At 44.3% G+C, this 26,565-nt stretch overlaps 1 protein-coding gene across 1 annotated transcript; it reads left to right on the forward strand.

The window, feature by feature from the left end:
• Positions 1-26,565, forward strand: HECA (hdc homolog, cell cycle regulator). The gene is made up of 4 exons (XM_075498848.1): positions 1-683; positions 15,039-16,079; positions 19,225-19,379; positions 22,126-26,565. The coding sequence occupies exons 1-4, from the start codon at positions 452-454 to the stop codon at positions 22,288-22,290; spliced, it is 1,593 nt and encodes a 530-aa protein (XP_075354963.1). The 5' UTR covers positions 1-451; the 3' UTR covers positions 22,291-26,565.

The raw sequence follows: 26,565 nt of genomic DNA on the forward strand, positions 1-26,565 counted from the left end.
TCCGGCTCCGGCTCCTGGCGGCGGGGCGCGCTCTGCCCCCTCCCGGGAGGCGCTGCCGCCCTCCCGCCCCCGTGCCACCGGCGGCGGCCCCCCGCCCCGTGCCGGCGGGAGCGGGGCTCTCCCTCTCCCGATAAGCCCCTCCCGCTCCCCCCGCCTGGCTCAGCCCCAGCCCCAGCCCCAGCCCCCCCCAACGCGCTCCGCTTCCCGCTGCCGCCAGCGCCCGCGCCTGCTCCTGCTCCGGGAGGAAGCGGGGCGGCGGCGGCGGCCGGCCGAGCGGGACACGCCTTTCGCCCTCCCCGTCCCGGCCCCCCGGGCCCCGCCGCCCACCGCGGGCGCGGCGCAGCGCAGCGCAGCGCGGCCGCCGCGGCCCCGCCATGAGCCGGAGGTAGCGGCGGCGGCGCCTTCCGCAGCCGCCGCCGCCCGCCCCGCCGCGGCGGCGGCCGGGCCCGCGATGCCGAACCAGAAGGGCGGCAAGGGCAAGAAGAACAAGCGCGCCAACAGCAGCGGCGACGAGCAGGAGAACGGGGCGGCGGCGGGCGGCGGAGCCGCGGCGGCGGCGGGCGGCGGCGCCGCGGCGGGCGGCGGAGCCGGAGCGGCGGCGGCGGGCGGCGGCGGCGGGGCGGGCGGCGGAGCGGGCGGCGCGGCGGCCGCGGGCGGCGCGGCGCCCGGAGACGTCAAGAGCGGTGAGCGGCGGGCGGCGGGCCGGGCCCGCGGCCTCCCGCGGCCCGCGGTGGCGCAGGCGGCGGCCGGGGGCGTGTGGGCGGCGCGGGGGGGGCCGGCGGGGCGGGGGAGCGCCCGGCGAGAGGGGATGTGCGGGCGTGAGCCTGGCGGCGGCGGCCGGGCCGGGCCGGGGCGGAGGGGGGCGGGCGCCGCCCGGGGCCCTGCGCGGCCGCCGCTGCCGCCGGGACCTCCCCGAAATGCGCGGCGGGGCGGGGGGCTGCTCGCCGGGGTGTCCCCGCCCGGTGACCCGCCGGAGGGCGGGGGCCTTCGCGGCGGCGGTGCTGAAAGCGGCGCGGGCGGCGGGAGCCTGCCTGCCCCGCAGCGCCCGGCGGCCGTAGCTGCGGGCAGGCGGGGGGGCCGCCCGGTCCGGGGCCAGAGCGCTTCCCCGGCGGCGGGCGGGAGGCGCAGCGCCCGCCGGCTCCGGCCGCGTCGGGGCTTACTGAGTGCTCAGTTGAAAAATCCCGACTTTATTTCAGCACAATTAAAAATGGAGTCCTACTTTTGGGTCCGTGTTATTTGTCGTTTTAGAGCAGTTGGGTTTGTCAGGGTAACACACTCACTTTTCATCAACCATTTTATGCTGCCTTTGGTCGGTGGGTGGGATTTTGGTCAGAGCAATTTTGGTAAGGTGTTTTCTTGCAGAAACTCGCATTGCTATCCGTGTTTGGAGATAGTCTTGCTGCAAAATCGTATTTCAGGCTAAAACTAAAGGTAGGCTAGGGTTGTATTACACTTTTTGCTAAGCCAGGAAACCCCCACGTCTTAGGTCTGCTGCTAGATTTACAAACTGCGGCGCAGACTCTTTACTCTTGACTTTTTTCCCGCTCCCAAGTTGGACTTCAGCTTTTCACTACTCTCCATGCTTTGGAAAAAGTGGGACGGTAGCTACAACTGGTTTTATACTTTGTGGCGGTCATTTTGCCTGCCTGCTGTTAGCCAAAGGTAGTTCCAGGAATCTTACTTCGGCTTTCAAGACATCTGATTCCTGTGTATTATTTAATGGAAACTTTTCCTTAGAAATATTAGCAATTAATTGCGAATCCCTTTAGCTCACAAGGCCTTTGCCAGGCTGCTTTTATAAGAGTATTACTTACTCCAGAGAATCATGGAGAATGCTTAGAATTTCCCTTTTTTTTTTTTTTTGACTATTTGTTCTAAGTGACTGAACAAGGGGAGGGGGTGAAGAAAGATTAGCAGGAGTTAGAGAATGTCTAGAGCATTTTTATCATGACTTCAGTCCAGTGATGCAATGTGTGCGACATCCGCTTTGCAGGTGGCCTCTCGTACATGACACTGTTGGCTTGTAGTTTTTGAGGCGAGGAGAAACAGTGTTTCCAAATTTTTTCACTCAAGCACTAGTGAAAGCAGAGGTGCGTTTCTGCTGTGGCTGGTTTGGCGGGGAATGAGGAGGTGGTGCTCCTTGCGCAGCTGGCACTGAAGGTGATGCCAGCGAACACTGGTAGCAGTACAGCTTGCTAGCTGGACAGGTTGTCAGTCCTCTTCAGCTGTAAGACTGTGTGTCCCGGGTACCTTACGTATCTTTCCTCTGTGCTGGCCAGCTTCCTCAGAAATTGAGGCTGCCTTTCCGAGAGCTAACCTGAGATGCTCCTTTATTCTCTCTCTCCGTGCTTCCATATGACTTCAGTGGGCAGAAACATCCTTGACTGTCAAATCTCTCCCCCCCCCCCCCCCCCCTTTCTTTTCCCCCTCACAACAGAGGTACAATGTTGGCTTCGGCATTTGGTGTAAGTGCCTGGTCAGCACACCTGATCTTTGCCTTGACCGGATCATTGCGTCTTTCATTTCAGATAATCATAAAGGCTGGAGGAGTAGATGTGGTTGCTAGCTTTATTTTACATCGGCTACTGCCCATCAGATGATCCTGAGCTGGAAGTTTCGTAAATTGTGTTCTCACTGATAAGTCCAAAGCTTTCGGCAGTTTTGGTTCAGGAGATGAAAGGAGAAACTGCTCCTGTTGTGCTACAGAGCTGGGAATCCGACTCTCATGTGCAAGGAAAAGATTAGATGATGATAATGGATTCCCCCAAGTCTTCAAAACCGATGAATCTGAAACGAAGCTACGTAGTCTAGCCAGGGCCTTGGAGGCAAGTATCCCATTACTAGACTCAAGACGTTTGTAGGAGGCTGTGCACATACGGTTACTTGGTCACTAAGCAGTTTATGGAGGACGCGGCCTGCTGCAGTGAGTTAATAGAGTTCTGCTGTACGCAGTCAACTCTCGATTATTCATGGGAGATTATCTGGGTTGCGGATTAAGCGTGCTGGGCGCAGGGAAGGTCTTCGCTGTGCTGCTTTTGGACCGTGCAGCTGCATGCTGTGACTCGTGCTGCCCAGGCTCGCCGGTCCTCTGGGTCCCTCGTCCCTGGGCTCACTCTTCTCTCCTGCATCGTCACTGTGTGTTGTTCTAGAGTAATTTGCATGTGTCTGGTATTATCGCTCTCCTACTCTGTCTTTACCTTGGAAAAGCAGTAGATCATGATAACATAACCTGTTTTCTTTCATTAATATGACAAAACAGAAGTATGCAGAGATGAAAGCAGGAGATTTAATAACTGCAAAATTAAGATTGTCTGTGCAAACCTTGGCTTTGCATCATAATGTCAGTATGACAGTCTAATTACGCCATTCCATCAGGACCCTGCTTCATTCAGGGAAGGGGTAGTGGTTCAGATATTTTTTGGGAAGTCTTCACAGTTTGTTATGTGGTCCATGTATTGTTTCTGCCCCCCATCCACGTGCCATAATGAAACAGAATTTTTAATTTCCTCTGGGCTTCTCTGTGCAGCTCTGACCGTGTAATACGGAATTGTTGTTATAGCACCCCTTTACAGTGGAAAGGTGTTGTTCCCTTTTACATTTTGACAAATTTAGTTTCAATCCCTGCACAATTTTCCCTCAAAGCGTCGGTCAATTTTTGGCATCATGACTGAGAAATGTAGGCTGATTTTCCCCTGCCCCAAGAGGGCATCTGTTCCTGCTTTTTTTGGTGGTGTTTTAATGTGTGCATGTTCAGACCTCAAACTGTGATCGAAGGGTTCTAGAGTCCCACGTGGGAATCGGGAAGGTGGAGAGCACAACCACCAACCAGATGTGATGGCTTTTCTCCATCTTGCACTGTAACTTTTCAGCAGGTATTGGGATGATGCCCACAAGGCGGATTCACGTTCTGTAGCTGTGCCTTCCTTTCCTATCTCTTCCATCAGACCCAGCAGGAATTCTGTATGTGATAGGTTAATCTTTCTTGACCAAAGTGCATCCATTTTCTGCATTGAATGAGGGACAGGTCATGGGTGGGGGGGATGGACTAATTTAGCAGTATCGCAGTGCACAGGGATACTGAAATGGGATGTCACGCAAAGCCTCATTTCTTAGATTCCCTGTCTTCAGAGTGGTTGAATGATATTCCTAATAAATTTTTAGTTTTCTAGCTGATTTTCTGGGTTACTTTTCTTAACCAAACTGGAAAATCTGAGCTGTTGTCATGTAAAATTATACCAGCAGCTCCATGGGATTGTGCAGTTACCCCAGTGACTCCAGCCTTGTGGATTATCTGCGTTCCCAATGGCAATAGTTGGTTACCTTCATCTGCAGACATAAATGAGCGTGAGGGGGCAAGACATTTTGTGCATATTTTGCCCTGAGCAGCAGAAGAGGAAAATCCACAGGGTTTACTTCCGATCTGAGGGCTCTGAGTGGCAAATTCCATCTCTGTTTCTGCCTCGTTGAGCCTGGGCGCTTTTACACCATCAGCTCCAGCCGTTTTATCCCTTTATCCTATAAACTTCTTGCTCTGGTCTCCTCATACAGTTGTTTCTGACCCTAAAATTCTTTCTTCCATCCATTTTCTTTGCCTTGTTTCCATTCTTGGTCTCATTGTCCAGTAGACCCTAGTCCTCTTCCTCCTTTTGATGGTCGCTATCTTGCCATCTTGCTGCTTCATCCCCTTGTCCTTGTCACTCTAGTCTCTCCAGTGTTGGTGCTATGAGGAGATGAGAGAAAAAGAGAAGCTGGCTCTCCTTATCTGTGCTTTTCCCCTTTAACATGGGGTTCATTATAGCCAGCTAAATTCAACTAAAAAAATATGGCATAGCTGTCTCTAAAACACCGTCTTATGGTATATTGGCCACCTGTTTTAAGGCCATACTTTTTCCCCTCTGGCATAGGTGAGCCCTTGAACTGCACAAGTGGCAGAGCTGGCGAGTTGGTGGGTTGTCAGGTGGAGTTGCCAGAGGTCAGATTTGTAGAGGGCATTAGAGTCCTTCAGGAAAAAAAAGGCTGAGGGGGAGCTGGTGGAGGTGGTTGCTGTAGGTCTCACTGGAGCATGGTTTCCCAGGCGTGGAGTTCCTGCCGCGGCAGCCGAGGGGTTGTGCGAGCAGTGCCCACCGCGCTGGCCAGGCTCGGAACTTGTCTGTAGTTACCTGGGTTTAAAATGGCCAGCTGTGCTTATGCACACTCTTCACCTGGGTTTCACAAGTTTCTAAGACTTTTATTTACTTTCAAATAAAAATGCTAATGTAGGACAAGTGTATGAAGAAGAAAATCAGTCAGAGCAACGGTGACTAATGTATTGAAAGCTGTGACTGGCCGGCAACTAAGATTTAAAAAAAAAAAAAAAGATTATATCCTGGAGGTGGGGTAGTTAAAGAGGGCCAGAAAATTTGTCAGTGCAATACTTAATTTAAAAATGTATTTTTAGAGCATGAATTGCTGTAGTATTTAACTGTGGATTAATATTTGCTGTCAAATGTTCTCTGCTGCATATAACATCCAGTTCCAGTTTGGCACTCGAGTGATGTTCAGTATTGGCACCTTCTTATTACTTAGGTTGAGGGAGTCCCATTGATATCAGTGAGACCGCCTGGAAAATTAAGTTTCTATTCTGTTGCAGTGACTACAAAATTTAATACCTATTAATTTTCTAAAGGAAAACCATTTTGCTTCATAATTCCATTGAGTTCTTCTAACTGCAGAAATCAATTGAATGCAAATTTCACTGTCTCTATCAATGCAAATCGGGTTTGAAAGGACTTCCATGTTCGTTTTAGGATTTTTAAAACTCTGCAATTACATGCTTTTGTGGCAAATGCAATTCATGTTCTGCAAATCTTTGCAAATGGAATCATGTCTATGGTATTACTGAATAAAAGAAATACTGTCCTTTCATGCAAGCAAGTACACACCCATTTAATTTTTGTAACAGTTATTTGCTATCAAAACGCTTATCGGTGCCCTGACAGCATTCTGTGTTCATGTGATTAGTCATTTGCTCAAGTGTGGCGCTTGCATGAGTAAGGGTTAGGCTTGATGTTTGTTAGGTTTCGTATGAGGAAATACGGTTTTTGAACTGATTGCTTTACTTTGTCTGTACTCATCCCGTATCTTCCTCCCAGTGATCTAACAAGTAGTGACAAAACGATTTCTAGTCCTTGGAGACATTTGTAAGTTTTCTTCAGCCTCGCTTACAGCTTTGCATATTGAGACATCCTTTGACATAAAGTACCATGATGACTGGCAGATGTCCATCCTTCTCTGCTTTTCTTCCTGCAGCGCAAGTGTGGCAAAAAAATAGAGGTAAACCTTGCATCCAGCTCAGGGTAAAATATTCCAGCTAATATTGAATGTGTCTAAATTACAACAGCATTAGTAGGGCATGGGCTTTCTTTAAACAGTTTTGATAGCAATTCAAATAATTTCAGAGGCACCTCTTGAAGCAGTAATCTAGTCACTGGAGTGGGTAATTCCGTTTTGAAAGCTTGTGGGATTTTGAGTAGAGCACTAGCATTTCCCGGTAGACTTCAGTGACATTTATCTTGAGAGCATTCACTTTAACCTTTATCTCTTTCTCTCTGTCTCTCCTGCAATGGTAGAGTCTATCAGTCCTCCTTCCAGGGCTTGAGAGGGATATTGCTGTTGTTCCTGTCTTGAACGCCTGCTGGGAGAGGAGGTGGCTTCAGTCAGAGCCTGGCTATTGACTGTGCCTGGCACGCCCCGTCTCCGCTTCTGTGCTACCGATGCCCATTCTGGGAGCAGCGTACAGTCGAGGTCTCTGTGTACTGCACGGATGCCAAAGACGGCACACGGGCAGGGCTGGGAGCCAGCACAGCATCGTGAGGGAGATGTCTAGTGGAACCGACAGCTATCAGGCGCTGCTGTCTTGCAGAGATGGTAGGTACTGCAGCTAGGGTGACTGCATCTCCCGTTTCCCACCGAGTTTCTACCAGCTTCTTCAGCCTTTAGCATGGGAAATAAAAATCCTCTCTGTCCTATTGAAACTTGGGAAGGATAGGCCAATGACACAAACATCCCTAGACTTGAAACGAAAAGAGGTGCTGATACCCCTTGATTCAACCTTTTCTCCTTTTTCTCTTCCCTTCTTGTGCTTTTGGACTGCGTCTGGTGGCTAGCTGGCTCTGAATCGGGGCAAGTCCAGCCTGCGGTGTTTACATCTGTGCTTGGTATTAGGGCATCTACTGCTTTCCACAGTTATCTCTTTATTCCCAGCATGAATTGGAATTTGCCACTGAAAACTTGCTAGGGCAAGTGCTTTAGAGTCTGCTTTAGTTACTAGGATGTCTGTTTCTTGAGGCACCAGGGTTAGTTTTCTGTAACATTTCAAGGTATTAAAAGCTATTGGAAGGCTACAGCGAGAGAATTTAATGGTGGAAATGCTATTCTGTGAGTATGATTCACGTGTGGACAAAGCAATAGCCAAGGTTCAAAACACATTAATGTCCACCAGTCTTGAGATAGTCACTAATCTCTGCATTCACCATGATAGTCACCAGAAAAATCCACCCACAGAGTTGTTCTCTGTGTTTGGCCAACAGGTATTAAATGGAAAGAAGTTGGCTAGGTTGGCTAGATGATAACTGTGCAGATTATGGTGACTTCTACAAGACCGTGTGAATTCTCATGATGGGTTTCAGCGGCGTAGGCAGTTGGTCCAGCTTGGAGCACAGATGGCTGTATAAGCAAACTGCACAACTACTGTGCACATGTAGGTGCCTGTCCTCCTTAGTTTGTACAGTTTTGCTCTTGACTTTCTGACTGACTTTGGTGAGGTGGTGGCTGAGCTGGGAGTGGGTGCTTGAGTGAGAGCCACAGATAATTGACTTTGTATCGTGTGCTAATTGCTGATTTCATAAACAGGCACTAGCTCTGACTATGCTATAAGTTAGAAGGTGTTAACGTATGACTTAAGCCTTCATGATTTCCATGGCATCTTCCCGCTGCTGTGTAGTTGCTAGACCTTTCTCATTTTATTTTTTTTTTCCATGAAGAGACTCCCTTAGAGGCCAAGCATGAAGTCAGTGTAAGTGAAGTGCATGCAGATGGTTCTAGCACCTTCTGAGCCCTCCAGGAGTTCCGTCATCTGAATTTCCAGGTGAACCAGGGTTTAGTAGCTCCAAATTATCTGAAATCTTTTCTAGGGGATGGTGATCACTTCATGTGACTACTCACCTAATAGAACTAGTGACATCTTGCACATGGGGTAAGCGTGCCAAGTAGAGCCAGGCTGCTTACAGCTTTGTTCTCTTTAAGTCACTTCTGAGAGTTAATATTGACTGCAGCTACTTGGTCCTTGAGGGTAGGACTGAGCTCCAGATTGGCACGCAAGTGTCAATATATAGGTGCTTCCATGTGGAAAGCTATCAGCCAGACTCCATTGCGATGAGGGGTTGTCTGGAGGCAGCGGCTCTCCAAGGGTGATTCAGGTGGGTCTGTGCTGGGTGTCACGCCAGCACGAGCTCTCTGTCCATTGCTCACTGAAGATGGACTGCTGGTGTTGGATTCTCTTTCCAAGAATGTAAGAGGGAGTCTAGTGACACAGAAGAAAGCCTGTGTTTTAGGTAGCTTACCAGGTACTGCTGTCTCGTTTTTTCCCCTCCCTCCCAGAGAATGACTGGAAACTTTCATCTTGATCAGTCTGCAAAGATTGCTTAAGAAGTGTTGGAGAGACATCAGTCATCATCAGTGAGTGTTATCAATATAAGCCATGAGCCAAGCTGTTTTGAAAGACTTCTCTTACTGTTTGTCAGCTGTTGTTTGTTGTTGTTGCTGCACTGAAGATTCAAGCCTGCCTTTTGGATCCACTTGTGAAATATTTTTTCCCGTTGTATTCTTCCTGCTGCATTCAGAGTCTTAGGAAGGTGACTGATCATTTCTGTATTGCTGTATTATTTGTGCTGTTTAACCAGTTATGCATGTGGCAATACCATTTTGTCACGTCTTGGTAATCTTTTGAATATTAGATTGTATTCCAAGGTTCACCAAAGCAAACACATTGGACAATTAATACAAGTTTTGTGTTCAGTCTGTTTTGTTATTGTGGTGGTGGTTTATTTTCTACAGCTGTATTACAGTATTAGCACGGTAATATTGTATGACTTCAATTAAAATAAAGCTATGCTGATGGCAGAAAAATTTCAGAAGATTCATGCAGATGGTTGGAAGGGAGTAGCCTTCCCCAGAAATGGCTGGTTCAAGCTGGCAGAGTGAACAATTCCTGGCTGTGTAGGGTTGTGAAGGGAGCACTGTTCATGGGAAAGCGGTGGTAGAGGTTAAAGTGCTTGATTTGCAAAGTACATGTCTCGCAGGTACCCTTCTGGCCTGAGTAATGTGCTGGCAAGTAAAGCGTCCTTGGCAGAGATGATGAGATGCTAGCGTAACGGTAGACCAAAAGCAAGCCATAGTGAGTGTCTTGCAGCCAATCCAGTGTCAAGACCTTACCTTTTTTTTTGATAATTTCTTTTTCCAGATTCATAACAACCTACTGTTGCCTGACAGTTGTTTCAAGATGACAGTAGGGCTGCCTCTTCCAACAGCCGCCGCGCTTCTCTCTCCTCTGCCCCCAGCCTCACATGTTTATCACCTCCCTTGAGCTTTACCAGCGATCGCAAGTCTGTGCGGTGAGCTGAAACCTACGCTGACGAGTACAGGAAATAATTATCTGTTTCTGTCCACTGACTGAAAACCTCTGGTGCTTAACACAATGGATAATGTGGGAACGTGGGGGGGAAGAGCGAGTTTTGCTTTAGGCGTCTGCATTGAGGACTTGGAACAAATGAGAGCAGTCACGAAACTGAAGCCGTGGAGTCATTGCGTTTGGCTTGCTGGGTGCATCTTTGGTTTTATGATGGGTGTGTAAACAGAAGTAAACAACATTCTCCTCCATTTACTTCACCAGAGGGAAGTTCCTCAGGCGGCCGTGGTTCTGCTGCTTTCATTTGAGTCATAAAACGGGAAGGGTGGCCTTCATAGACCCTCTTTCTTTTTTATTAAAATGTAGAAACCGGTTAATGTGGTTTTTTGTTGAAAGAGATTTATCTCAACTGTCTGTTTCTATTTCTGGCTTTTACTGATGTTTATAAACCTGAATGGAAAAACTGAGAAAAAGCCAAACACCCAAACCAGCTTCCTTGCAGTCTTCCGTCATGTTCTCATTTTTGAAAGAAAAGTTAATTTTATGGTAGTTCTGTCGAACATAAGACATAACCTTGTTTAAACAATGAGCTACCTTTCCTCAAATGTACATTTGTTTGGACTATACTATGTTATTTCTGGTTTAGAGGACATTTATGTGCTGCCCCTTGCAACTATTTTCAGAATTACTGATCAAAATTACTACAGTGGAATATGAGAAAACATTTATTTTTCATGTGGAAACATAACTTCTAGAAAGAAGCAGCATGCCATTGTAGTTGCAACTTGGCAGCCTGTCTGTTACAGCCATGCCCTTGTGTCTAAACGTTGAAGCCGTTCTGCTACGCAAAACTGCACACTCTCTTGTTTTGTTCTCTTAGGCTGTGCAAACCATCTCGAAACTGAGAGGTAAAATAGAGGTACTTTTATGGTTATGTAGGCACACTTTCAGAAGGGTCTGCTGAGAGAATGGATGCTGCTCTGATACCTGGTAATCTTTCATTTTTCCTGAAGTTCAGTTTCATGACTTTGGAAACCAGAAATCTGTTGAGCTATTAGCTACTTGGAAGCAAATCATATTTAGGTGACAAACCAGCTTGGGGCTGCAGGTGTGGATGCGCAGTTTGGCCATGGGAATTTCTATTTAATCCCCTTTATTGTCTCCCTTGACAGTAATCGTTGTACTGTTATCATAAAACATTAAGACGATGATTCTAGCTCTGACTTTTTGAAGAATAATCTCAAAATGCATTTCTAATTAATGGGAAATAGAAGGGCTTGATAGCAAGAATTTTTAAAGTTTTGTAATTCTGTAATAAGTGCTTTATCTCATTTATAAAATGATGATTAAATAACCCAGAGCACTTTCAAGGGTGTGAATTGATGGGAAGAGCTCTTCACATTTGCTAATGTGGCTCCCATACTAAGTGATCTGAATGCTGTCTCTTTTGCTCCTAAGGCATATCTGTTGCTGTGAACTGGGGAAGTTGCACAAAAATTGCTTTTTTTTTCTGTTTCTCATTTGTTCTTTATGTAGGAACATGTGGCATGATTATGTTTGGCAGGAGACATGAATGGAGAGAAGTCTGCAAGGGATGTTCAGTCCTGCACAGTCTGTTTTGTACAGATAGACCTGCTGGAATTTGAAATATTAGGCAGAACGAAATGTTGGCTTGAGGTTTCTATATGCTTTTCAGGTAGTGAAGTTTTGTGCTTTCTTAAATACGGCAATACTACAGAAGCGGTAGAACTTTCTGCTAAGACAGCTTTCGTTAGCCGTGCTGGGCTCTTCAGTTTCTGTTGTGGAAATACTGCCGCGGTTTTATCAAGGCCTTCTCCAAATCAGCAGACTTCATAACAACAAACCTGTATCAGTGAAGGCAGGAGCTCTGACTAGCGTGGCATTAACCTTGCTGTGGAGCGTGGCGACACGGCAGAGACCTGTTGGTTTTCTAGTATTTCCTGTGCTACTACAGTGACAATAGTGAAATGTCAGGTGAGTTCCCAGAAGAGGTGAGTAGGGACCAGCTTCTCCTCTTAGCAATGATGTTTTCCAAAGCGATCTCAGTGCCACCATTTAACAATTCAGTGGAGTCTTTTGTGTGGGGGAAAGCTCTTGGTCCCTCCGTTGCTTTATTCTAGCTGCTCTAGACCTGCTTTTGCTACGGTGATTGTGTGATCAGCCAATTCGCATTGAGTAGATAGAAGATCAGATGAGGGAACGTCTGAAAACTTTGTAGTCATCTAGTTAACTTAAATGTTGAAAAAGATGTGGCTGTCTAAAACGTGAAGCTTTTTCTTGCTCATAGTTATGCTGTGTGGGAAGTTCCTCAGGTAATCTGGTGTCTATAAGTTCTCAAGGAGAAGCTGGAGAAGATCCCATTCCACAGTCCTTCCATTGACCAACCAGGGAAAAGGGGAAAAATTCTGTTGAAAGTCACCTTTACAATAGCTTCTAGACACCCAGTACATGATCATAATCAAATAATTGTGGACATGTTCTGTGGAACACATGGGCTGTGGTGTTTTTTTCTGTATTTCAGCCACTTATTTTATTAATTTCATTTTTTGTCCACATAATGAAGAGGCCGTAAACTTCTCAGGGGGCTAGAGATCATATGTTTTTGCATCCAAAACCAAAAACATGTTCAAAGGCTAATCAAGGAAACCCTTTTCTTTTTTAGTCAGTGAACTATGCCAGTATGGATGAACAAGTGGGAAGTCTTTATTCGAAAGTGGAGATCTCTAGACTTGTCTGTGTAGTAACTTTTTTGGCTGTCAGCTATAATTATACCTGTGACTGTTAGAACATTTACACTCCGAAACGCAGGGGGAGCATGAGTGGATTTTTGGCATGTTCTTTCTTCCTGCCTCCTGGCAGTGGTGGAAAGCAATATGTACCGAAATAGATGAATACAGGAAATGCATAAGTGAGAACTGTTCATATTGGTACCTCCGGTATCTTGCTGCACATCTGACTTCTGATGATTTGCCTTTCATGGTTTCGGTTTAACTGGCTTCTCTGGGATAAATTTCTTAAGGATGCTGTAATTGCAAATTATGCTTTCAGACCCTAGGTGTAATGAAGGAATGGCTGACAATGAGGAAAAACTTTGCAGAGACGCTTGGTGTGGCATAGTGCGTTTTGAATTGAAGTCCGGGAGAATGAGTGGGAGAACTCTCTGAACTGGTAAACTGACGGATTTTATTTCAGAGCAGATAAGTTATCATTCACTTTTGCTCTTGGCCAGCACCATTATACTCAATAACACACAGTAAAAAATGTGGAGAAAAATTAGTCATTGGTAGCCAATAAAATTCATGCTTCTCAAAGACATCTCAAAACCTGCATGTTCTTAGTGGACTTTTCAGAGACCTGAGACAACTGGTAAGAATATAAGTGTCACACGTATAGAAGGAACTTCCAAAGAGTCCTGAGGGAATGCCTCATTTATCTCTGTTCTCTCCAATTCGGTAATTTGTCTTTAACGACTGAACAAGTCCACGTTTTGAAATGAAATAGTCTTTTTTTTTTTTCTTTAAGAGAATGTTTTCGGCAATGTGTCTTGATTGCAGTTTATAGTCTAGTCCCTGAAGGAAAGGTATTGCAGAAAATTCTCCTTGCAACTGTGCCACTTCGGGCATTAGAAACGAAGGCAGACAAATGAGGTGAAGGATGTGGCATCTTCTGGGGAACAGCTCGGGAAAATTCTCTCGTACTCTTTGTGCCTGTCTCTTCTGGGTAAATAAGTCTTAAGAGCTACTGTGGTCTTGAATTTACTGAAGGTAACCTTGAAGAGTTTGTTTGTTTGTTTGTTTATAGCCTTTTAACAACTTGTTGGGAAGGGGCAAAACCGCTACTATGGCAAAGATTGGTTGTTGTAAAGCATCTGGTTTGTGTATTGCTGCTCTAGGACAGATGATGATGGGTAGTGTGTCTATTATTGAAAGCCTGAGTAGAAGTGAATGTAGCGGCATAAAACCTATCATCCCACTGCAAATTATGTTGTATTATTTGTGCTAGCAGTGACAAGAATGGGATTAAAAGCAATGCAACCGAGTAGTGTTTTTTTCCCTGCTGATCAGATAGAAAGTTGAAGTCCCAAGGAAAAAAACCTGGATCACGGCAGTGTCTCTCCACGAGGCTCGGTGTACCTCTTTTGCAAGTCCGGGAGCTCTGGCTGAGACTGGGGAACCGCAGGGAGCCGTTTGCTCTGTTTCGCACGGGGTGAGACAGCACTTGACTGTGGAAGACCCTGAAGAAGCCTGCTAGTATTTGAATGCAGCGATACAGAGATTAAAAGGCAGGCTGCCGGCCCTGTTGGAGCAGTATTTTTTGGTGAAGTGGAGGAAGTAGGAAGTCAGAAACACAGAGGAGAAATATTTGTAATACTTGACTAAGCATCTAAAAACTTCACAATTAGAAACTCTTAAGATCCAGTAGAAACTTCAACTGAAAATTTCCTGTCCTTTCTGTGCCTCCCAGCTGCAACTGAGCCACCAGAAATGGGAGTAGTTTGTAGTCTGTGGCACTTTGGTGAGGGAGGAGAAGATGACATTGGTCCATGAATGAATATTTTTTGTAGAACATTTTTGTGTAGAAGCTGATATTGTTGCAGGGAGCGAATTGAAATAAGCTGTTCTTTGCTCAAGGGTATAGCAAAGGCTGCTACTTTGCTGATAAAAGACCACATGGCATTTGGTTTTTTAACCTGTCTGTGTTGCAGAACTATTTGGTTTGTGAAATTTAGCTGTCCAGTAGGTCAGTGATGGTGGTATAGTCTGTATTGGCCTGAGCAATACAATGAAGGCCCTCCTTTCTGCACTAGGAACATAAGCTGTTGGTCTTACTTTTCAAAGTCCCCTGCTTCCTCCTTGCCTCCCTAGCTGTTGTCTCTTGCTCAGTCCCGAAGAAAAGATCAATTCCTGCCTCTCCCTGTGATTGCAAAGCCAGGCTGTATTGCCTACTTGTTTTTCAAACAAGCATCTCTGTGTGTTCTCCCCACGTTGCCTCTCAGGCTTCAAAGCAACCCTCCAGAAACATCCACAAAGCTTTCTCCTTACTTCTTAAAGCCTTTGCAACGGTATCCACAAGCCCTTCGGGAGGGCCAATACTTCTGAGGTGCTTTGGCTTTAAATATTAAACAAACTGTAATGTAATTTTGTTTCCTTATTCCTTCTTTTCCGTATCTCCTTTCACATACTTAATTTTTTTTGGCAAAGACTGCTTTTTGCCCTGACCCAGAGCTAGTGCTTGTGGGGCCCTTCGATAATACAGAACGTGAATAAGAGCTCATGTGCGTATTTGGTGTTTAAAGAAGTATTGCAGTAAGCGGGTCATTAAGTTATTAATGTATCTGTTTTACCTTCCACAGAAGCCCCTTGTGCTACTCCACTGATCTGTAGCTTTGGAAGGCCGGTGGACCTGGAGAAGGATGACTACCAGAAGGTTATATGCAACAACGAGCATTGTCCGTACAGCACCTGGATGCACCTTCAGTGCTTCTACGAGTGGGAAAGCAGCATTCTCGTCCAGTTCAATTGCATTGGCAGAGCCAGGAGCTGGAACGAAAAGCAGTGCCGCCAGAACATGTGGACAAAGAAGGGATATGACCTGGCTTTTCGCTTTTGCTCCTGTCGGTGTGGGCAGGGTCATTTAAAGAAGGACACTGACTGGTACCAGGTGAAGCGAATGCAGGATGATAAGAAGAAGAAATCAGTATTGGAGAAGAGCACGGGAAGGTCGATGGCAGAGTCAGCAGAAGAGGCCAAAAAGGGCAGGCCGGCCAACAAGCCGCAGAAAGGCTTGAGTCATGACCTCCAGCGAAGGCACTCGATGGACAGGCAGAACTCCCAGGAGAAGGGCGTCATGGGCGGCAGCTACGCCGTTCGTTCGCCTTGTGTCTCTCCCGGCCAGTCCCCACCCACCGGCTACTCTATTCTTGCCCCCACGCATTTCAGCGGCCCTCGTTCCTCGCGATACTTAGGAGAGTTTTTGAAGAACGCCATTCACCTGGAGCCCCATAAGAAGAACATGGCCGGTGGGGGCATGTTCAGGAACGCGCATTTTGATTACGGGGCGGCTGGCTTGCAAGCACATAGATCAGGACACTTCGATGCCCCTGTGCAGTTTTTGAGAAGGCTCGATCTATCTGAGCTGCTTACTCACATCCCCAGGCATAAATTGAATACTTTCCATGTGCGGATGGAAGACGATGCCCAGGTGGGCCAAGGGGAGGACCTTCGGAAGTTTATCCTTGCTGCTCTTAGTGCCAGCCACAGGAACGTTGTAAACTGTGCGCTATGCCACAGGGCGCTGCCAGTGTTTGAACAGTTTCCGCTGGTGGACGGGACCCTGTTCCTTAGCCCATCGAGACACGATGAGATTGAATATGATGTTCCCTGTCACCTTCAAGGTACAGGTTGTCTGTCAGTCATGCTAGGCTTCATTAAATGATGGAACTGCCTTCTGTGCCCTGCCTCCCCCATTTTAGGTTTTCATCCCGATTCTGCATTTTTAAGCAGTTCTGTAAAGCTTGAAGTCGCGTCCAGATTATCACGTGGATCGGATTGAAACACTTAGGAAGGAATTACAAGGAGCAAATGCCATGTAGAAAGATCTATGCCTTGAGTTTGGGTTTACAACTAAGAGATTTCTCATCTGGTTTCTAGGTAGACCACGGGAAGGTTTTCCAGCCACGCTGTTCTGCAGCGTGTGCGTGCTGATTTATCTGTTGTGAGCTTTACTCCAAGATATACATCAACCTTTTAAACAACCTTTTAAATTTAAGCATGCTGTGCTGCAGCGTGGGTGAAAGTTGTATTTGTACTTCTGGTGAGATGAGATGCTTCTCATCTGCTTTCAGACTAGAGAATATCAGTTTTGTTCTATAGCAAACTTTTTTTTTTTAATGTGGAAAGGACTATAGTCTGGCATGGTAACACCGGCCTGGTAACACCTATGGTAACACCGGCCTGGAGAGGTTGGACTTAGTAAAAATAAGCTTTTAATACGGTGGGTTGGAGCAGCAAGGGTGTAGTGGGGGATTTAGACTTACTTCCAAACTCCCGGACTGCATTCTGATCATGTCCCAGCTCTAAACTGAGTTGAGACCAAGGCGTGTATTACTTTTCTCCTCCTAGAGGAACAAAGAGATGTGGGCTAGGATGGGCTTCAGCTCTTCCTGAAAGCTGTGTCCCAAACTAAGCGATGAGGGTGGTACATGGCACAACACGCCTGTCCTGCAGCCTGCTGGCAGCCAGCATGGCTAAAATAAGTCAGAGAAAGTAGTTTTAGTTTGGTGTTCAAAAACATAGCATTATATGTTGAAAAGTGTGTTGGGAAAGCATTAACGAGAGGTATTTTAACATTGAAATTTCTCTCCTTTCAATAAAATTTGTTATATCCCATGCATGGTCATAATACGTGTTATGTAACATTCCTTTGCTCAGCAACATTGTATTTTTTTTCCTTTCCTTAAATCACTGTGCCCTAAGTCACTAACTGTATTCATGCTAACATTATTGTTTCTGTCTTGCCTAATATACTTTAAGGAGAAAAAGTGATAGGCAAATATACAAGCTAAAAAAGCTCCAGGATAAGCAGAATATAAGTGTATGAGATAACAGTGCTTATTTGCTTTGGTGAGGAGACATGCACAATGTGCTTCTGATTTTATCAGTACTAATAGCTGGTTTAGTAATAGTGAAACTCGTCACTTGTTAACGTTTGCCACTAAGAATGAAACTCTGCGGAATGTTTTTTTTTTAATTAATTGCTTCTTACCCATTGGATGGTACATCTGAAAAACTTGCTCAGACAAGATGCTGTGGATAATTAATTGTTAAAATTTTTACCTCCTTGTCCTGGGTAAAATGGTTTATTATCAGAAGTATGCTTTGAAATGAAATTAAGCTTGCAAGGTGCTGTTCCAGGGTGTTATTTTCTCTTCAGTACAGAAAATCACTTCTTTTATTTCAGGCATGTTTAAGATATCAGGTGCCTCATCTCCTGTATAACAAGGATCCTGAAAATTAAGCGGTGGGGGAATGCAGTATTTTCATGTGCTGGAACAGTGCAGAACTTCAGATGGGGAAAATTATTTTATCTTCCTGCACAACACTTCTGTGCGTGGAATTATTTGAACATCTCCAATCTCGAGTGTTCGCTTTAGGAACAGAGTTTATTATATTTGCACTTTAGTCTCATCACATCACATTTTCTAGAGCCAAACACACCGATGTGGAATAGCTCATTTTTTTGCAGCTCATACTAGCAAGTTTATTTTGTATATATATTTTAAGAAGAATCTGGTTTTTCTTCTCATTTTTCTAAAATAGTTGGCTTAAAAACCAAAACAAGTTAAAAACCAAACCATTAATTTTGAAAGTGTCTGGTATGGACTAATCATAAATTGTTAATATTTTATTCCCTTTTATCTAGAGTAGGTAAAAGATATATGTGTTCATTAAATTACAGGTTGTGATGTGTTCAGTACTTTGATGCTAAAGAGCACAAAGTGCAATCCAAAATGAATGCATATTATATGCAGTCCTGTTTTGTAGCTAATCTGTAACTGCACTACTTCTTAGCTTTGTTTTATATAGCAGTGCAAAATATGGTATATTACAGAACTAGTACCCTGTGTCAGCCCGCTTCTAATAGCCAACTATTAAACTACAAATCAATTAAATCACTACAAACTGGGCATAATCTAGATGCCAGATCTTTGTAATTTGTGTAGAGCTTTTTGTTTTGTGTGAAATTTGCATCTTGGATTTTGCATTGGTGAGTTTAGTCACATTTATGTAGAGAAGATATTTCATTTTCAATTCTGAACTGCTTGATTTTTATGGAATTCAGTGTAACTCAGGTTTTGAAAGTCATTGTGCATACAGAGCCTAAGGTCACAATAGAGCTTGATAGATTCATAGTTCTGAATGGCATGTTAAAGTCTGTGTATGTGTAATATATGATGTTTTTAAATATACTTACTGTTAATGAACGGTCAGGAAAAAATACATGAAAGAAAATAGCTCTTCTGGCTGTTGCTTTTTTCCATGAGGAATATTAGGTCGTTAGTTCCTTCTTTGCTGGAAGGTTTTGGCAAGTTGTTAAATGAATCTGTACCCAGCTTGCTAATAAACTTCAACACTTCTCCACTTCTTCTGTCAGGTGGGGATGAAGCTAGGGCACAATCCTGGATTTGGAAACACTGCAGCTGATCATATAGCTTAACCTGACATCTGTTCATGGAGCTTCAGCAACTCCTTTTATAAAATATTTTGCTAAGGTCTACCAGCAAATGGAGGAAGGGAGGGTGGGCAGGGTGTTGACTAATTCCTGAGTTTTGCATCCATGGAAAATAGCTTCAGTCAAGCCCTATGTATTTCCCATAGAGAAACATTTTTTACTTTATCATTCACCCTTAAAAAAAAAAAAAAGATTTTAAAGATTTTAATAGGGTGTGATTTGTAATAAGGGCAGATAACACATTGCAGGAAATGTCTGTTTTAATCTTCTGTTCTAGTCTCCTTAAGAAGTGTGTTTCCTGTCCACAGGAAGGCTTATGCACCTCTATGCTGTTTGTGTAGACTGCTTAGAAGGGGTTCACAAAATTATCTGCATTAAGTGCAAGTCCCGATGGGATGGAAGCTGGCATCAGCTGGGAACTATGTATACCTACGATATTCTGGCAGCATCTCCCTGTTGTCAGGTTAGTACCGTGCGTAAATGAGACTTAGAAGGTGAATTTCCAGCTGATGATAAGTAAAGCCAAGGTTTGTGTTTCTCCTCTCCCTTCCCTTCTTCCATCCTTCTTTTGCAGCCTGTACCTATGAGTGCAATACAAGAAAGCTGACCGAGTCCCTGTCCCTTTGTCTTAACTTATGAAGCACAAAGGCCTAACGCTAGACAAAAGCCAATGCAATGGTCAGTGGTTAATACTTAGGTTTTTAAATAAAGCCCCTTTAAATGCATTCGCAATTAAGTCTGATGCTTAGGATGATCACTAGCAAGTATGTTTGGCATCAGATATAATTCCAGTAGTATTTTAATAACAATTGCACATTTTTAGCAGATGTTTCATGTATTCAAGTTTCTTTTAGTTGCTCAAATTGTGTTTTATCATAAGATAATTGTAGCTAAAAGGCCGAGGGAACGGTCTAAAGAGTCTTTGTGCTTGGAGATTACCCAGCTCTCCTTAATCTTTGCTGTGACTGACTGATGATGGTACTCACCACAGCCTGAAGCAGCTTCGTTTTCATTAAATGCTCGCCTAATCTATACCTTGGGTGAGAGAGATCCAAGGCCTGGGGTTACTCCAGAGTAGACGTGTGCCTGAGGCAGCAGGGTGGTCAGCATCTGAGAGAATTGTCCAGGTGATGGGCAGAGCACTTTTGTTGTGTAGGTGGGGGTAGGCAGCCGTGGAAGAAGCCTTTGTCTGGGAATGGCTCAGTAGTCCTCTTGGGATGCTCAGGAGCGGGCTGTTGCCTTCGGACACGCAGGTTTTGTTACTGGGTGAGGACAGGAGCCTCGCAGAGACGATTCATTTGAAGTACGATCACTTCGTGGTATTGTGCGTGCTTAAGAGCAATCTAAAATATAGTTTTGTCAATATGCGAAATGCCGTTTTATTTTCAATTTAACATATATACCAAAATGCGTTGCTCAAAAGACAAGTGGAGTTGCTGCTCCTGGATAAAATTACATTGATAACAGTAATAACTAAAGACAGAGATATTACCTCCAAATTTAGTGCCCCTCGAGTTGTAACGTTTTTTTTAAAATAGGGACTTTTAAAGATAAAACACTGATGCTGACTTGCTAGCTCTGTAAAAGCCAAGAAATTTAAATCTGAATTGCTTCTGTTGAATGTACAAGACAAGAATTAAGGTCTCATTATACAAGAGCCTTAATTATATGATTAATGGACAGTGTGACAGTACATGGTAAGTAATAGAACTGACTATGAAACCATTAGCTGCAGTGACTGTGATTGCCAGATAATACGCATTATTGTTTCACCGTGATTGTTACAGATGATTCTGTGCATACAGAGGAATGACATTTAAATATGGTATATAATTTAACTCCGAATTGCCTTGCTAATTTCTGTTTTGAATAATTTCATACCTTATTTCAAAATATTTAATTCCACATCACAAATGTGCATGTAGGATAATGAAGTGCAGCCACTGTCAGGTTACTAGCAGCTAGCTGATGTGCTGGACAGTAGCAAGGGCAAAACCAACGCTTTGGTTAAGAAAATCATACAAATCCATGCCCTAGTAGATTGTATTTCTTAGAATTTCTGCTTTTCAAGCAGAGCAGATGGCTGTGGAGCTTGGTGGTTTGTTTCTTTCTGAGTCTTGTCTCAACAGTAATAGTACTTTAATAATTTCTTCCTCTCCTCATCCCAGGAAAATTCCTTAAATCAAGATTGCCATAGAAAATCATTTTTTGTTCTTTTCAGTGAAGAGCTGAAGCTTTCATTAGCGTATTGAGCTGCGAGGTTAAGCTATGATGCAGCTCAGGCCCTCGCTGCTCATTTGCCACCTTTACTCTTGAACTCCTTTACGGTCTCAAATCTCTTCTGCTTCTCTTGAGTATTTCAAACGGCCTGCTGAGCTTTCACACCGCCTGTTGCTTTCTTTACATCAAATGGGCTGGGTTTCTCAGCTAGATTTCTTCTGAAGACTTACTTTTTTTTGCTACTGCTGAACATTAATGGCTCTGTCTGTCCTCACCCTTGACCTTTAATTATTTCTCATATCCACCCCGTTAATGTTGGTCCTTTCTCAGTTGGATTTTGTAGAATAGTTTGTGTGCTTGAAGTGATGCTTAGTTTGTATAATCTGATTTGTATTATAAACGTTGAAATAGATACCTGAAGTGATGCAATACCATGCCATACTGATAAAGCAGATCGAGTTATACATTTGTTAAGCCAAAAGATTTAAATGCTGATATATTTCATAGACAGATCATGTTCAAACATCAGCCTAAACGGTTGAATTGCATGCTACAAATGTAAAATTTCTCTCTTCGCTTCAGGGATTCATTAATAATGTATTGAGACAGCACTTCTTGTGCTGGGGATTGAGGAATTGGTTCAGAGATTAATCAACACAAAACAATTGCCTGTGTATATAAACTTTGAAATTCTCTACCTCCTGTCAGTCAGAGTGGGAGGTAGCTTACTCTCCCGAATTTGGTGGTGGTATTTCAGATGAAAAACATGGTCTATGCCTGCGAGTTACCAGTCTGGGTGAGGAATGTCCTTACCAGCAGATCCCATTACGGCCAGTTTCCTGACTTACCCCTCTCCGGCCGGGCAGGGCAGGGCAGGGCAGGGCAGGGCAGGGGGCTGCATGCGGTGCTCTCTTTTTCAGAGGGAAGAAGCGGAGGCGAGTTTGGTTATTTCAAAAGGGTTTTTTTGTTTGTTTCTTTGTTTTTTACAGGCTCGACTGAACTGTAAGCACTGTGGGAAGCCAGTAATAGATGTACGGATTGGCATGCAGTATTTCTCTGAATACAGCAACGTCCAGCAGTGTCCTCACTGTGGAAATCTAGACTACCACTTCGTGAAGCCATTTTCTTCATTTAAAGTTTTGGAGGCTTATTGACGAAAGCTTTGCTTTAGTAATAGCTATTTTATGGATATTTCAACTTTATTACATATCTTTTTATAGGATTCATTCTGTGATGAAATTTAATTTCTTTTCTAACTGAAAGAGCAGCTTCTTTGTCTGTGTACATATTAATATGTATATATACATGTTGTTAAAACCAGAATCCTCCTGACAAGATCTCTGCGAAGGTTGGAGGCAAGCCAATTTAATGGCCTTTGAATATACCCCGAGTGTGGGGTAAAGTTCAGCTAAAAATGATTTGATTTTATTTTTTTTGTATAATTGTAATACAGTTTATAGGAAGGGCATGGGGAGACATAGAGGACAGAGAAATATGTCCGGTTGGAAAGTGGCTAATTGTGCAGGGTTGTCATCCCTCCAGCTTGGTGGAAATGGGAAATCCTTGGAAAGAAACCGTCCTGTTACTGTTGAATGCATTCAGCCTTTCGCGTTGGTTCCCACGGGCGCAGGAGCTGGCCCCGCGCTGCCGGTCGCCTCAGCAGGCTTTCTTTCAGATTTCCCGAGACGGGGTAAACTAAGGTATTGTGACAAGTGAATGTAAATGTATGCCAGAAAATGCAGTCTTGAAATGAATTATTTTTTTGGCGTAGTGTCTTCCTGCTGTGTGCGTTTGATGTGCGTTGCCCTCACTGACGGACCATACGGCAATAGTGCTGCTTCCACCGGGGCTGTCGGTGCCCAGCCGGGTCATCTGTTCGTACCAAAACAAGCTGGAGATCTTAAAATGCTTTATGTAAAGGTGTTTCTTCACAGACGTTTTAGGGAAGGAACAGGCTGAGCTGAATGGGGATGTGTTTGTACGTGTCTGCTGGGGCTGAGGCTTTGCTGCCTGCCGCGGACTGGTGTGACTGGTGTGGAAGGAGGGCCGTGAAGTGGGATCGGGGCCGTCAGACCTGTAAGAGCTGAGAGGTACCGAGTACGAAACATGGCATTGCTTTTTAAAACAATTAATTGCTGCACCTTTGTCTTTCAAAATTACGTTAAGGCCAGGTTCTAAAAGCTTGGAGACTTTTTAAGAAAGCAAACTTAGCGTATTTACTTTCTACATGCCTCTGTGCTGTACATAATAGACTATGCATTAGGCAGTGAATTTGTATCAGAGGGCTTGGCCCTGTAGACTCTGCAGTTGTTGTTTCTTGGTTCCCGTTTCTCCCTTCCTTAAATAAAATTTTTAAAATAGATCATTAATCTTTTGCTTGGTTTCTCAAGCCAATTGAGGTTTAGGGGAGGGTTGGGTTTTTTTTGTTTTGCTTTTCTCCATAGTGTATTTATGGAGTGTTTGTCCACTCCAGAGGTGTGGGTTTTGTTTCTGTTTATGAGGTGGGACTATTTTTTGTTTCTTCTGAAGTTGTTTGGTTTTCCCAAATTAGAATCTTTTTAAAGAGTGTATCTGTTGAAATCATGATCTTGAAAGTGGCCCTGATACTCTGCCACCCTGGGAAAGAAAACAAAAAAGTCAGAAGCCAAAAAAGTGTTTCATCTGCTGGACTGAGAATTATGCTTTCTGCTAAGAAATTCATGTGCACATAAAATTCGAACTGAATATCCATGTTTCTTTGTGCATAAAAATGCCAAGTTCACAGTTTTATTTCCTGGCTCTCTTTGCTGCAGAATTAGCTCCTTTTAGCATTAGCCATTCTTCTAGTAATACTTGAGCTGCACAGAGGACTTGCGTTGCCACAGATCACTTACTGCTAACTTGATTGGTAATGTCCTTAGAAGCCAGCCAGCTCACGTTAATGGTTTTCACATCTGGACTGTCTATCTCGTACAGTTACACTGGTGATCCACTGCTGGTCTGAACAATGATGTTAGCAGGCTGTGGTAGCCTTCATCACTGGTGCTCCCCTCCTTCTGTCCTCACTCCTGTGCTTGGTTTTGGGTCTGGAGCACATCCTTGGGGTTTTATACAGTTGTTCCCTGTTTGCGACAGTTTTGGGAAAGCCTGTTTCATTTTTAAGGAGAATTATGAGAAGGACTCTGGGGGACTTCTAACTCTGTCCTGGTGTGGCTACCACAAACCAAGTAACACTGAGCCCAGTTGCAGTGGGACCAGCACTGTAACCATTGCCCATAGGAGCAGGAGCTGGTCCAGGCACACCTGGGCTGGAAGAAGGTGTCTAGCAGATAAAACCTGGTTAGCTCTGCAGGGTAGACAGAGAACAATCAAGTTATAATTTGAATTAACTCCTCAGGGAGGATGGGCCCTTCAGCTTTGATGGTGCGTTGAGCAACCTGATGGAGTTAGGGTGGCTAACAAGGTTTGGAGTTGCGTTGCCTGGCAGAACCAGACCAGATAGGCAATGGCTAGACTGTTCCAGCGGCCTGAAATCACACGGCAAAGACAAAGCTCCTGTAATGAGAAAAATTAAAGGATGCATCTGTAACTGTAGCGTTTGGTCTTGAGTGCTAGTCAGTCACGCCATGAGTCTAGGATGTTGATTCCCACATAGGCTACATGGTGTTATGTACCCACTTTTTCATGCATTTGGCGAGGGGAGGTGTCACTGTACAACGCACGTGCTAGAGGAGAAGTGGGATCTGGAGTCCTTCTAAATACTTGTTCAATTGCTTTCCTTAGAGTAGCTTAATTTTTAATTCTGTTCTTTAAGTACTTAGATGCCTCTCCAGACATGTCTGTATGACAATCGAGAATGAGTAGACATGGAAAAAGGGAATTTGGCCAGCTTTAAAAACACAAGCATATGAAAGGTTGTACACTATATTCAAGTCAAAACCAAGAATGCAACAGACTGAGAAAATGGGAAGGGGAAGGCATATTTAAAGTCTTAAGAGTGACAAGGAGTTACAAATCTATCCAAGAAAACAATTTAGTTCTCTATCAGCTTTTCCTTTTAATTCTGCTGTTAAGTGAGTCTTACCTACTGCTTGAGGAAATGCCTATTTTCTTGCAAAACACATCTCTCAACTGGAGGCTAACAGCACATGTGGCACTGTAAAAATTGTCCTTGATGGAAACCAGCTGAATTACAGTTGAACTTTCACTCTGAACTTTCACTCCAAAGTAAATTGTCCCTAATTTGTAGAGAATGCTTTCCCTACTTCTTGCTGGTACTGCAAACTGGTCTTGGGTTGCTGCAAAATGCGGTAATTTTTGTAATGTGCATCAGATTCCAGTCAAGCAGTCAGGCCCACCCTTTGGCCATGAGAGTTTCGGCTGGCCTTTGCGTAAGTACAAAGGCAGAGGTAACTTCTTTGGGACCTAATGGCTACTTCAGGGGTTAAACTAGACCGCGGTTGGTTTGCTGGCCACCTTGACGAGCACTGAAAGTAGTCCTGAGCTTTTAAATGTGTCAAAAGGGAAATGATTTCCCTAGCTAGGGAGCTGCTTGCTTTGCTTGTTTGGCTAAAGTTTACTCTTCCTTACCTTTCATTTTTCTGATGCTGTGTGTTCTTTTAAATCTGGCCTGTGGTCAGATTAAATTGTGCCTGAAATATGTTTTGTAAAGGAGAATACAGTCCTCTGGATTTGGAGATTCATTCTACTCTTCTTAAGTGCACGATACTCCTTGTGATAGTAATAGGAGTTGCATGTGCAAATGCTTTTCTTTCCAGTAGTTAATGCTGTTTTCCATAGGAGAGGCTTGCATTTAGATAGACTTCATATTTTGGATGTGTAAAAATTAATTCATCCATCAGTAGGATGTTTAAAAGTAATTTTGATAACTGTAACTAACACAATGGACATCTTTTACATGCTGATGTGTAATTTGACATCTACCAAGGTGATCAGCCTGAAATTCTTGTTCTGTCTAATGCTGCGGAGTCATTAAAACTACAGTGTTCTATAGCCAGCCCATAGACTATCCTATAGTCTGTTTGCATTAACATCTCCAGTAGCGAGCAGTGTATTCATAATGAATTTAGTTGGGAAAATAGGGAATATTCCTACAAGGGAGGCATCTAACCCCATTTCTTTCTTTTTTCTTTTTTTTCCCCCCCCCCCATGTATGCTTCATTTTGCTGTACCAGGTAACCGAGGACAAATATGTTGTTGTAAGGCCACTGGCGAGAAAGCCCCTCAAAAATATACTTGTCCATAAAGGTTTCTTGTTGAGACATTCTTGGATTGCACTTTTGCAGATGGAAGATATGTACATAGCAAATGAATGTTGATGAAATTAAAATAATTGGTTATGATATCATTTGCGTGTGTTGTTAGAGAATATTTTGTTGTGACTTCTCTGTATTAAAAAGTAATAAATACCAGACAGCTAACGGTGTGGG

This window comes from Mycteria americana, chromosome 3 (assembly GCF_035582795.1).
Source record: "Mycteria americana isolate JAX WOST 10 ecotype Jacksonville Zoo and Gardens chromosome 3, USCA_MyAme_1.0, whole genome shotgun sequence".
NCBI classification, from domain to species: Eukaryota; Metazoa; Chordata; class Aves; order Ciconiiformes; family Ciconiidae; genus Mycteria; species Mycteria americana.